At 46.4% G+C, this 12,887-nt stretch overlaps 1 protein-coding gene across 1 annotated transcript; it reads left to right on the top strand.

Moving 5' to 3' along the window:
* Positions 1-1,775: 1,775 nt before the first annotated feature.
* On the top strand, positions 1,776-3,698 carry LOC123142793 (uncharacterized). The gene is made up of 3 exons (XM_044561542.1): positions 1,776-1,965; positions 2,000-2,868; positions 3,041-3,698. The coding sequence occupies exons 1-3, from the start codon at positions 1,779-1,781 to the stop codon at positions 3,557-3,559; spliced, it is 1,575 nt and encodes a 524-aa protein (XP_044417477.1). The 5' UTR covers positions 1,776-1,778; the 3' UTR covers positions 3,560-3,698.
* Positions 3,699-12,887: the final 9,189 nt, after the last annotated feature.

Here is a 12,887-nt window from a genome sequence, read left to right as displayed (position 1 = left end):
CTTGTTTCCCTTATATTTCAGATCGCCCTTTCTAATACCAAACCCTTTGTTCTTCGCATACCCTAAGTAGAACTTGTACGCTTCGTTCTCACTTTTAAATGTCTGCCTGACCATCGAGTCGTACTCCATAAATTCATCTATCGAGATGGCTTCGCCAGCCATGCCGATATCCTGCCATAAGAAACAGCAAAACCTGTTACATATTTACATGAAAGAAAATACGCTGCAACTAAAACATATTAATTATACATTGTCATCGATTATCATCTGTAACTGAACCAATAATCTCTGACATCCTTACTAATTTTCTGAGCAGCCAAGAATCCTACTGGCCATAGTATTTAACCCATCGTTTTCATGTTCTAAGAAATCTGTATTATGTTCTTGTAAGAAGTAACATGCATCCCACAATATCAAACTCATAATCTGAGAGTTCTCACACACACTACTATTCCTTGCTAGGAAAAATGAGAAGAACTAGGAACCTCTCACACACTACTAATCCAGCATCCACACGGACAGAAAACCCAGCAGCCATTTTCGGATTCGTATTGCGTGCACAGCCAGCATCCATGTGCGCCCAGCTATGGTGTTTGGGGAGCATCAGAGGCAACGTACCTATGCGAGGGATCTCAACCACGACGCGCGGAGGAACCGATCTCGGGCGCCGTCCGAAGATCCTTCGATGGAGAGAGAGGGCCGCCGGGCGGCGCGGGCCGGCTGCGCCGTTGAAGATCTTGGGGCCCCGTCCAAGATCTTGCGGCAGCGCCCGCAGGGCGGGAGACGGAGCGGCCGCCCCAGTGCGACTCAGGAAACGGCGACCGATGGGCGGGGGAAGGAGCGACCGCAGGGCGGGGGAAGGAGCGGCGGCCCCTGTGCGACTCAGGCGACGGCGGCAGAAAAATGAAGAACGCACGAGATAGGGCAACGCACGAGATAGGGCAATTCTATTCCAGCTGTGATTACTTACGTTATTAATCACAGCAATTACCCATATTATTAATTAATAACATTATCATTAAGAAAGGACTAATCTACCCTTACAACCAATTACTAAAATGTCCTCAAGAGAAAAAAACAGGGATCAATAATGACCATTGGATCAACTATATACTACGCACTATTTACAGGAGTATGATGCACCGTAAAATATCTCAAAGAAAAGGAAGGTGTGTGAAGCGGTGAGAAGGATTCGTAGCCATTGAAGCCCGTCTTTGTTAACTGAAGATAGGAGACTTCAGATAGGTGGGCGAACATCTTCAGAACCTGACACTCCGCCGGCAACCCCTACGAACCCCACCACCTCTGCCGTCCGCCGCCGGCCACCCACCAGTCTCAGTCGGCCTCCTTCCCCCGACAACCCTCTCCACTCCATCCCTACCATCCGCCGTCTGGGTTCAAAGGTCCAGGGAATCTGAAGGTAACCTCGTTAGGTATGGCTGCGTTTTGGGAGAAAGAAAATCTCAAGGGAGACGGAGGCGGATTATCGATAAATTAAGTTGGTGTCCCCGATTTGATTTTCACCGGCTATTAATCTGCTTTGTCAGGAGCAGAGGGGAAATTTTTACCAAGGCCAGATCAGGCGTCCAGCGATTGTTGATCCGATCAGCCATGACGAACGGGTGCTTTAGTCGCAAAAAGAAGAAGAACAAAACTGGTCGGCGCAGACGCAATGTAAGTGCTGTTTCTATTGTGCTATTGTGCTTGATTGATGTTTGTCCATCACGTTGGATTCATCATCAAAAGTCTGATTATTTGTGGTTTTCCAGCTAGATGCGATGCACAAAGCAACTCACAACAAAGATGCTGCTGGCAGCGAAGCAGACGGAGACAGGCTTACCAAGCTGCCTGATGACCTTCTGCTCAACATTCTGGAGAGGGTGGACACGCTCGATGCAATAAGGGCCTGCGTCCTCTCGAAGCGAATGATGAAGCTCCCCACCATGCTCTCGCACTTCTTCCTAAGTGCTGGTTCCTTTCCAGGTTAACCATGATAAAGCTCGTGTTTTCGGCCCCAGTGAAGAGCTCCAGACCAACCGTGCCGTGGCTCATGTGATGGATAACATCCTGTGCCGTGGCTCGAAGCGAATGATGAAGCTCCCAACCATGCTCTCACACTTCTTCCTAAGTATTAACTCCATTCCAGGTCAATACGACAGAGCTCGTGTTTTCTACCTCAGTGACTTTCTCAGAATCAACAGCGCTGTGGCTCATGTAACGGATACCATCTTGAGCACAAGGAGCCCCGAGATCACCATCATCCAACTCAAAATCAGATTCATCTTGACGCAATCAGACTGTTCCAGAATCGCCAAATCTGTTGCTCGCGCCATGGCAACACACAAGGTTGGCGCGGCTGAGTTTGAGATCATACCGGAGAAGTTTTCCAAGTGCTCCCCTGCTGATCTCCTCGTCCATGCGAAGCAGTTCAATGATTTTTTCGGTGCTTGTCCGGATGCATTTGCTGGCCTCACCCGTCTGTGGCTGAACAATATGAGGTTCGGTGAACTGGACATACACAACATCCTCAGCACTTGCAAGCTCTTGGAGTCTTTGCGTTTATCCCATTGTGACTCGGGGTTCAATTCTATGCTGCAGCTAGAACATGCTCAACTTACTGAGCTCGAGGTCGAGTTTGGGAAATTTGAGGCAGTAGAGCTCACTTGCCTGCCAAAACTCCAGCTGGTGGGCTATAAGAATTGGTTCAACTCTCATAAATATCCCCTGTATTTTGGTTTTGTACGACAGCTTTCAAAGCTGAGGCTTGCTAAATCTGGCTCCTGTTCGACTGGGACTCTTATGTTCAGTCAGTTCCTTGGTAATGTTCCTTCCATAAGCGATCTGCATCTGGATTTTCAAAGTGAAAAGGTACTACTAATTAGTCATTTGAATCGTACCTGTCCATTGTCACTCTACATATGATGATGGTATATGCAACAACAACAATAGTAGCTTATGTTGTTGGTCTTCTCCGCCAGTAGTGGATGTGATTTATATGCAGCTTGCACTCAGGTTGTAAATTGTTTTTTTGTTTTCCCAGATTTGGGTTCTGCCAGAAAGCCCGAAGCTGCTGAGGCCTGTGCTCAGCAACCTACAGCACGTGAATCTGGACCATCTTCCTGAAGGATGTGATTTAGCTTGGACAATGTTTATTCTTGAAGCTGCACCATCCCTAAAAGAGTTGTGCATCACAGTATGGGATCATTGGTGCGTAATGGCGAGAGACGAAGAGTTTCGGAAGAGAAATGGTTACTGTGAAAAGGCAGACGTGGAGTGGAAGCCACATGCCCCTGATTTCAAGCACAAGAATCTGGTTAAGCTCACCATCTATGGCTTCCAACCTGACGGCATCTTTGTGCGATTCATCAGGTGTGTCATGGAACATGCAGTTAATATGGCGGAGATACCTCTGCATGACAGGAAGGTATGCCTGCGCTGTGGTGACTTGGATCCCAAGATGAAGTGCCCATCAAGATATCCACGGAACGCAGATGAGCGCATGCAGATCATTGAAGAATTGGGGATGTCTTTGCCTGCTATGGTTCGTTTCCTGTCGTAATTGAAAAAAAAAGAGATGTGTGACATAGTACTTGGTAGTTTGTAAGTCCTCTGTTCTATGGTCTGTTGTTGGAAGGAGTTCAGGAACTCCACAATTCAGTAGACATTGCGCTTGTACACTTGCTTTCTCTTAAATTGAAGCTATGGGCCTAATGGAGAAAATATTTAGTAAATTTTCTGATATTTGTGAATGCTTCCTTTGGGATAAGTTCACTGATACCTGGCTCTGTTTAGAGGTTAAAGCGGAGTGCTCTTGATGTGTTGGAACAAGTTGACATGCTCACTTCATCTTTATGCATATCAGTGTAGAAATAATAGTGGGATAATGCATTGTAATGATTTACGCTTTGATGTCTAAATTCCATCTTTAAGGAGGAAAAACGTGCAAGATCAGATATTTGTTTTTACACATCAACTTTTGTGTTACAAACTGAAACTAATAACTACAAGAGAAGCTCAGGTCCGGCAAATTAGTTACATCAGATATTCCTAAATATCCAAAGTTAACTAGGACTGCCTAGTGCCTACTGAACCAACAGCTAGAAAATCTGCGAGCCCCGTCGCGTCGCCACTTCCCAGACCAGCCACGTCGCGCTCACATCCTGGTCTCTTATTTTTCAACCAGCACGAAGCCACGGGCTCAGAACTCTTCCTTAATCTCCCTGCAAAACTGCAGGCCCACCCTACTATATTCATTCTAATGCTTCTCACAGTTTTTTTACTTGGTTGGGGCAGATTCTTTTTTGAGAAAGCATCAACTTACATCCCAGCAGCTACGTGTGATGGACCGACGCCGCTGCTGCAACCCAAACATACTTCAAAATTTCAAACATTGTGGCTGCTGGGATGCGGCAAGGCACGTGTCCCCACACCTTTCATCACCACAGCAAAAGAGGGTGTGTCCCGCTTAGTAAAATTCATTTCACAGTAAAAGCAAGGTGCAAGCATTTATCACGAATAACACTTATCTGCATTTGCCAAAAAATACTTCACACTAACGTCAAGAGTACTCCTTATCCTCCTTCACACTAACGTCAGGAGTATCTGAGAAGGTTCACTAGTGACAATTAATCGATGCATATTGTTGTTCCTGCCAACTTCAGCTTGCAGCTCAAGAGCAGTATTTTTGCCATGTTAAAAATTGCCCTAACCTCGGGAACTGAATCTGGACGTGCGAAGACAGCATCCCCTTGTTGAGTTTGTAGCTAAGCTAAGCGACGACTTCTCCTTCAATGTCCACTCCTGAAGCGTGTGCTTGCAATCCTCACACACTGGACTCTTATAAAGTTTTATATCCTCCAGATTCACCGCTACTTTGATGATATTCCTGACAAAGCACACGATGTTGTCTTCTGCTTGAAACCTCCCGTAGATTCTGAGCTCGGAAAGGTTGTGGTGCTTGAAATCAGATGCAGATGGTTCCCACTCTAGTCCCATGTCCTTCCCCTCGCTAAACGCATACTTTTTCCTCTGCTCCCCCGTTACCATTTCACATAAATGATCCCGCACCTGCATTTGGTAAGGTAAAAAAAATCCTAAGTGGACACAGCAAGTTTGAACTTCAAAATGAGAGAATAAAATTGAGGACCGAATAATCGGTACAAGAGTTCACCAAGATGCGTAGTTTCTCAAGGGTGGGTGCCCCTCGGAGTATAAACAATGTCCAAGTCAGATCACATTCTTCAGAAATGTTAAGCAAATTCACAAGCTTTAGTTTGTGGAACACCGGTAACAATTGTCTTCGACCTTCCGGTTTGACCCAAATCTACAAAAGAAGGACATAATGCAGTGTTATGTTAACCAAAAATAGTGATTATTGTTAGATGTGTATAGTCTCTTTTCGTCATATCCCCATTGTACGAGGGGTTTTATGCACTTTACCACACATGTATATGTAATGGCCTTTGGCCCTCAATAAAGCTCAGTTGCTCATTATCCAACATGGTATCAGATGCTAGGTTAGCCCCCTCCTCCCGCACGCTGCAACTCCGTGCGCCCCGTCCCTAGTGCGGCCGCCCCCGTCTCCGGTCATCTCCGGCCATCTCCGGCCGTCTCCCCTCTGGTCTGGCCCAGAGTTGCCTTCTCTCCATCGTGCCGGCCTTCCTCTCTGCCGAATGGGCTGAGCCCCGCTGCATCCGCCACCGCTCAAGCCTTGCCAAGCGCTGGCTCCCTCGTCCCGCTCCTCTCCCTGCTTCGGGTGCATCCCCTCCTGCTCTGGCCGCCCCCGGCCCCTCGTCCTCTTCTCCGGCCGGCTGCGGGCGCTGCTCTGGCCGCCCCCGACCCCTCGTCCTCTTCTTCGGCCGGCTGCGGGTGTTGGAAATATGCCCTAGAGGCAATAATAAAATGGTTATTATTATATTTCCTTGTTCATGATAATTGTCTATTGTTCATGCTATAATTGTGTTATCCGGAAATCGTAATACATGTGTGAATACATAGACCACAACATGTCCCTAGTGAGCCTCTAGTTGACTAGCTCGTTGATCAACAGATAGTCATGGTTTTCTGACTATGGACATTGGATGTCATTGATAACGAGACATCATTAGGAGAATGATGTGATGGACAAGACCCAATCCTAAGCATAGCACAAAGATCATGTAGTTCGTTTGCTAGAGCTTTTCCAATGTCAAGTATCATTTCCTTAGACCATGAGGTCGTGTAACTCCCGAATGCCGTAGGAGTGCTTTGGGTGTACCAAACGTCACAACGTAACTGGGTGACTATAAAGATACACTACAGGTATCTCTGAAAGTGTCTGTTGGGTTGACACGGATCGAGACCGGGATTTGTCACTCCGTATGATGGAGAGGTATCTCTGGGCCCACTCGGTAATGCATCATCATAATGAGCTCAAAGTGACCAAGTGGTTGGTCACGGGATCATGCATTACGGTACGAGTAAAGTGACTTGCCGGTAACGAGATTGAACGAGGTATTGGGATACCGACGATCGAATCTCGGGCAAGTAACGTACCGATTGACAAAGGGAATTGTATACGGGATTGATTGAATCCTCGACATCGTGGTTCATCCGATGAGATCATCGTGGAACATGTGGGAGCCAACATGGGTATCCAGATCCCGCTGTTGGTTATTGACCGGAGAGTCGTCTCGGTCATGTTTGCATGTCTCCCGAACCCGTAGGGTCTACACACTTAAGGTTCGGTGACGCTAGGGTTGTAGAGATATTAGTATGCGGTAACCCGAAAGTTGTTCGGAGTCCCGGATGAGATCCCGGACGTCACGAGGAGTTCCGAAATGGTTCGGAGGTGAAGAATTGTATATAGGAAGTCCAGTTTCGGCCACCGGGAAAGTTTCAGGGGTCACCGGTATTGTACCAGGACCACCGGAAGGGTCCCTGGGGCCATCGGGTGGGGCCACCTATCCCGGAGGGCCCCATGGGCTGAAGTGGGAGGGGAACCAGCCCCTGGTGGGCTGGTGCGCCCCCCTTGGGCCTCCCCTGCGCCTAGGGTTGGAAACCCTAGGGGTGGGGGCGCCCCCCACTTGGCTTGGGGGGGAAGCCAACCCCCTTGGCCGCCGCCCCCCTTGGAGATCAGATCTCCTAGGGCCGGCGCCCCCCCCCAGGGGGCCTATATATAGGAGGGGGAGGGAGGGCAGCCGCACCACAGCCCCTGGCGCCTCCCTCTCCCTCCGGTGACACCTCTCCCTCTCGCTGAGCTTGGCGAAGCCCTGCCGAGGTCCCCGCTACTTCCACCACCACGCCGTCATGCTGCTGGATCTCCATCAACCTCTTCCTCCCCCTTGCTGGATCAAGGAGGAGACGTCTTCCCCAACCGTACGTGTGTTGAACGCGGAGGTGTCGTCCGTTCGGCGCTCGGTCATCGGTGATTTGGATCACGACGAGTACGACTCCATCAACCCCGTTCACTTGAACGCTTTCGCTCGCGATCTACAAGGGTATGTAGATGCACTCTTTTCCCTCTCGTTGCTAGAAGACTCCATAGATTGTTCTTGGTGATGCGTAGAAAATTTTAATTTCTGCAACGATCCCCAACAGCGGGCGCTGCTACCTTCGGGCGCCCTCCCCTTCGCTCGCTCTCCTCTGGATCTGCTGGTCCTCGATCCAGATCGGGCCTGGGTCGCCCGCTCGATCCCCCTCGCTCGGTCTCTGGCCTTGTGAGAGTTCTCCCCGATCCAGATCGGGCCTACAGTAGCAGTTGACTAAAAAAAGGGCTCCTTATGTCTTCTTCAGGCTTTGTTGCTGTCCCTCGGTGCTCGGTGATCTTCGATGGCACCAACTATGCTAAGTTTGTGGGCTTCATGCGTATCCATATGCGCGGTCTTCTTCTGTGGGGTGTTCTCTCTGGCGAGGTCCCCTGTCCGCCATGCCCTGTTGCGCCCGTGGCCCCAATACCCCCGGTGCCACCGGTCCTTGCTGCTGATGCTTCTCAGGCTGACCGGGATGCAGCCAAGGCTCTCGATGATGATGCCGTCGATGCTTATGATCAGCAGGTATTAGCCTATTCAGATGCTCTCACTGTGTACCGCGATGATCTGTTAGTGGATCAGAACATGCTGTTAGCAAGTCTAAATTTACTCAAGGCCTTGCTGTTAATGCATCTTTAACTGAATTTACTCAAGGCCTCTATTTAACTGAATTTCCCTTACTGTTAACTGATCTCCAGATTGTGGAGCAGTAAGGAACATCATGGAGTAATCCTGTTAATTGTCCCTGTGTACTGTCTGTCTAATTGTCTAATTGTTCACATCATGGAGTAATCTTGTTAATTGTCCCTGTGTACAATCCTGTTGATTGTGGAGCAGTAAGGAACATCATGGAATTTTTATGACCTGGACTTATCATGTGTGAATAAAATTAGGAACAGTACAGTACAGGTTCTTCAGACCATGTTGATCAACAAAGTTATTGCCAAAAAAGTTGATACACATGTTGATCTATAGAGCTCTGTGTTTTTCTAATTTTCTGTTGTTGATCAGATCCATGTTGTCCAAAATTGCAAAGTACAGCTACAAGTCCAAACCTGAACATTTTCAGAACCTGAACATTTATAGAACTTGAACATTTTCAGTTAGTAATAATTCCAGTTGCCAAAATGACAAGGTTTCATCAGTGGTGACCATATAGTGTCTATGCAAACAAAAGAAAAGGAATGGAGTTCTAACGTAGAGACATGATAATACCTTTAGTGCTTTGACTTTTCTCCCACAATCCCTATTAGTGATGATATTTAAAAATTAAGCAGGATGTGTCATATTGCTCATCCGTGATTCAGAAGCTTCTTGTTTAATATATCTTACCCTTGCTTCATAATTTTAAGCTTCTTAGAAGTATGTTGACCACCATTCGCAACTATGGTAACATAAAAACACGACATCCATCCCCATGTTAGGAGCTATTTAAGCTTTCTCTCAAAATACATGAAGAGCAGATGTTTTATCATGTACTCCCTCCGTTCCTAAATATTTGTCTTTTTAAAGATTTCAAATGGACAACCACATATGGATGTATATAGACATATCTTAGAGTGTAGATTCACTCACTTTGCTCCGTATGTAGTCACTTGTTGAAATCTCTAGAAAGACAAATATTTAGGAACAGAGGGAGTATGACATAGGCTACAAGTGCACCATGTACATAAAGAAGATTGGGCAGCCTCCGCTTCTTCGGGTGGAACCCCAGGCTGAGGACTTACACGGAATGCTGGCAAGATATCACCCCAAGCAACAATAAATGGGGAGCATGGACAATGAATTAACCTTTATAGCAGAAGTATGTGGATTGGTTGTATTTTGGGAAGTCTTGTATCTTAGGTTCTTATGTTTGTTCTTGTTAGCTTTATTAGTCCACGCTTCACTGCCATCATATGGCAATTGTCTGTCAAAATGAACAGTTGATGCATAATTCACATTCTTCCTCCCCAAGCACTCACCATGTAATGAAATTTGATCATCTTGGTGAGGAGTTTGTGTCTCCACTTGAAACATCTGTAACAAAATGTAGAAGGCTAAAAGCATCAGTAATAGCATGAGATTCAGTGCTACCAATTTTCTGCAATTATTAACTCTTTTAAACATATTTCCACAAGAAATATAAAGTGTTGACGACAAAAGGTTAAAAAAAATGGCTACAGAAATCCTTGGCATCCATGCAGTACAGAACTTCAGACCGTAAACTGAAGGTAACCAGATAATGAGACAGAACTTTAGAGTTTTTCATACAGTGGTAAAACTGTTGAAGACCTCCGCGGACAGCAATTTGGGGCACGGAAGTGAAGCCTTATGTCACACTGCTGGATAGGACCACCAGCACGGTAGTGCACCAGCGTGCCAGATCATGATAAGGAGGCAGCTCCGAAGTAGCGGTTCTGAAGTTACACCTGACGAAACTGAAGAAACGTGCAACACTGCCAAGCCTGAAGCTGAAGCTGGGGGAAAGGCGTCTCTGCCTAGTTGACGAGGTCTGGAGTTGTTGGGGTGGGGTCTCGGTGTCAGTGTGAGTGGGCATGGTTATAAGCCCGGGTTTGTAACCAATCAAAATTATCAATGAAGAAATAAGTTTCTTTCTTCTACTCCCCCAAGTCTTGTCTCTCTTCCGATCCCTGTTGTTCTTCACCAGATCCGTTACATACCCATATATACAAGAGAGAGGGTAAGCTCAACTGGTGCTCCAGAGGGAGTCAGGGAGAGACCAAATGAAATTTCTTAACCCTAGTGAGCATGGTACAGAAGAGGGCGAGAGAGGGAGAGAGAGAGAGACGCCTGGGTCGGGGGAAGATCAGAGATCAGTACTATGAGCTCATCGAATACGGTGACTTTCCGAGGTTTTGTCTGCAAATGAACCAGCCGCACATCTTCTGAACTGCATCATGTCCCTCTCTTTTGCATCAAACGGTCCATAAATCGCTGGTGCAGCGGGTACACTGGTTTACTCGTTTCACAGGATACCCTCTCGGCCTTGGTAGGTAATCAGGTGCCTCTCTTGTTGATTCTGGCAGTTCTCGCAGCTTTCTAATCAAGAGTTTGTCGACAAACTAAATCTATAAGTTACTTCCAGGCCAACGGTGCAGGTCAAAGTAGCTAATGGTGACATACTAACCAGCTCAACTGAACTTTCCCAGATAACATGGTTGATTGGGTAGTTCTGATGCCGTTCTGGGAATTGACTAGTTGGTCCAATACAGTCCTGAAATGTAATTGGGTAGACAAAGTGGAATCGGTTTGATTATGAGGGCAATTCAGTGAGACTTCAAGTAGTAGTGTCTTCTCCCCTCAGCATACTCACAGAGGCCACTTTAGAGCAAATTGACACTTTGTACAAAGGGAATGAGCTGTGGGCCACAGCTCTGCTGCTGCCCCACACTACTGAAGTTCAGTCTGAAGTTCCTTCCCTGGTTCAGAATCAGCTAATCAAATACGAGGATATTTTCTCTGAACCAAATACACTGCCTTCTCATAGGCAATTTGATCACGAAAGCGGCCACCATCAAAAACAAGTTTCCATTCCCATTTGGAAGAACTTTTGGATGAACTAACAGGAGCCGCTTACTTTTCTAAACTGGGTCTAAGAAGTGGTTACACCAGATCAGAATGAATGCTAGAAGCTGATGAACAGAAAACAACATTTAAAACCCAACATGGTCACTTTCAGTTCCGAGTTATGCCTTTTGGCTTAACAAATGCCCCGGGTACTTCTCAGTGTTTGACGAATGCTATATTTGATCCATTCATGATGAAATTTGTTGTGCTAGTTTGCATGGATGACATCCTTATCTATAGTCCCAACCGAGCATGTTCAACATTTGGAGCAGGTGTTCTCTGTGCTGCAGCATAATCAGTTCTTTGCCATGGCAACCAAGTGTGTGTTTTCTGTTTCTCAATTGGAATACCTTGGGCGCATCTTCCTCACCAAGGTGTAACCAATGATCGACAAAAAACTGCAGCAATGCTCCAACGGCCCACCCCTGCAAATGTGACTCAACTAAGAGGGTTTTGGGATTAATAACAGGCCATTACAGAAAGTTTGCCCAGGGATATGACCTATTGGACAAACCTCTCACCTTGCTCTTACAAAAGAACAAGACGTTCATCTGGACGGCTGCTACACAATAAGCTTTTGAGCTGCTCAAAAAGGCAATGGCATCTACACCTGTGCTCGCCCTACCAGACTTCACCAAACAGTGTCACTGAAACAGATCTGTGCTAGAGGAGTTAGGGCAGTTGTCTCTCAAGAGGGCCACCCAATTGCTTATTATAGCAGGCCTTAGGGATGCAAAATCAGAAACTATCTATCTATGAGAAAGAATTCCTTGCCATCATTATGGCCATTGATAAATGGAGATCCTATTTGGTCAGAGGACTATTTGTCATCAAGATTTATCATAAGAGTTTATGCCATCTGGCTGATCAATCTCTTTCTTTGGACTTACAAAAGAAGGCTATGACTAAGCTTATAGGACTGCGGTATCAGTTCCAGTATGAAAAAGGGAGTGGATAACAAAGCAACCGATGCACTCTCACATGTGGCCCAACAGTTGGATTTACAGGCCATTTCTGTAGTCCAACCTCTCTAGTTACAGGAGGTACTGAATTCCTATGCAACTGACACCTCTGGACAGAAGGTGCTTCAGCAGTTGGCTTTGCACAATCCTGATGAAGATGGATTTTATCTAGTGGATGGCATTGTTTGGAAAGAGGGCAAGATATGTGTTGGTGCTAATGCAGCTTTGCAGACTAAACTTTTTTTTTTTGAAAAGGGAAAAGACCCCGGCCTCTGCATCATCATGATGCACACAACCAATTTTATTAAAAGGAAATAAATAGGTCTGAAACGTACATAGTATCAACTAAAACGGCAAAAAGAAAAAGAAAACACCACAAATAGTGGGTACAAACGAAAGATTACATGACTTAACCACATAATCTATTAGTGGCATGCCAGCCAAACCGGTTGAATAACGCCTGTGAAACCATCTCCAGACGGTTGCACCCAAAGGCCATGAGCCCCCCAGCGTCCCCACGCTGAAGTGATGACCACATACGGATCGATGCGGTGGCTCTGAAGATAACCTGCAAAAAGTTAATAGAGCGAGACCTGTTAAAAACACAGTCATTCCGGCAATTCCAAATTGCCCAAAGTAAGGCACAAACCCCTACACGGATATGACCCTTAAGTATTTTGTTGATACCAACCAACCAGTTTCCAAACAAATTTGGGATACTTGTTGGTGGTGGCAAATTATATGCAACATGAACCGTGCGCCAAATCAAAGTCGTGAAAGGGCAGGAAATAAAAAGATGTTGAATTGTTTCATCCTTATCACAAAAACAGCACTTCTTACATCCATT

This window comes from Triticum aestivum, chromosome 6D (genome assembly GCF_018294505.1).
Source record: "Triticum aestivum cultivar Chinese Spring chromosome 6D, IWGSC CS RefSeq v2.1, whole genome shotgun sequence".
Taxonomy (NCBI): domain Eukaryota; kingdom Viridiplantae; phylum Streptophyta; class Magnoliopsida; order Poales; family Poaceae; genus Triticum; species Triticum aestivum.
Note: the sequence above shows the minus strand (reverse complement) of the source record. Positions and strands in the feature narration are given on the sequence as shown.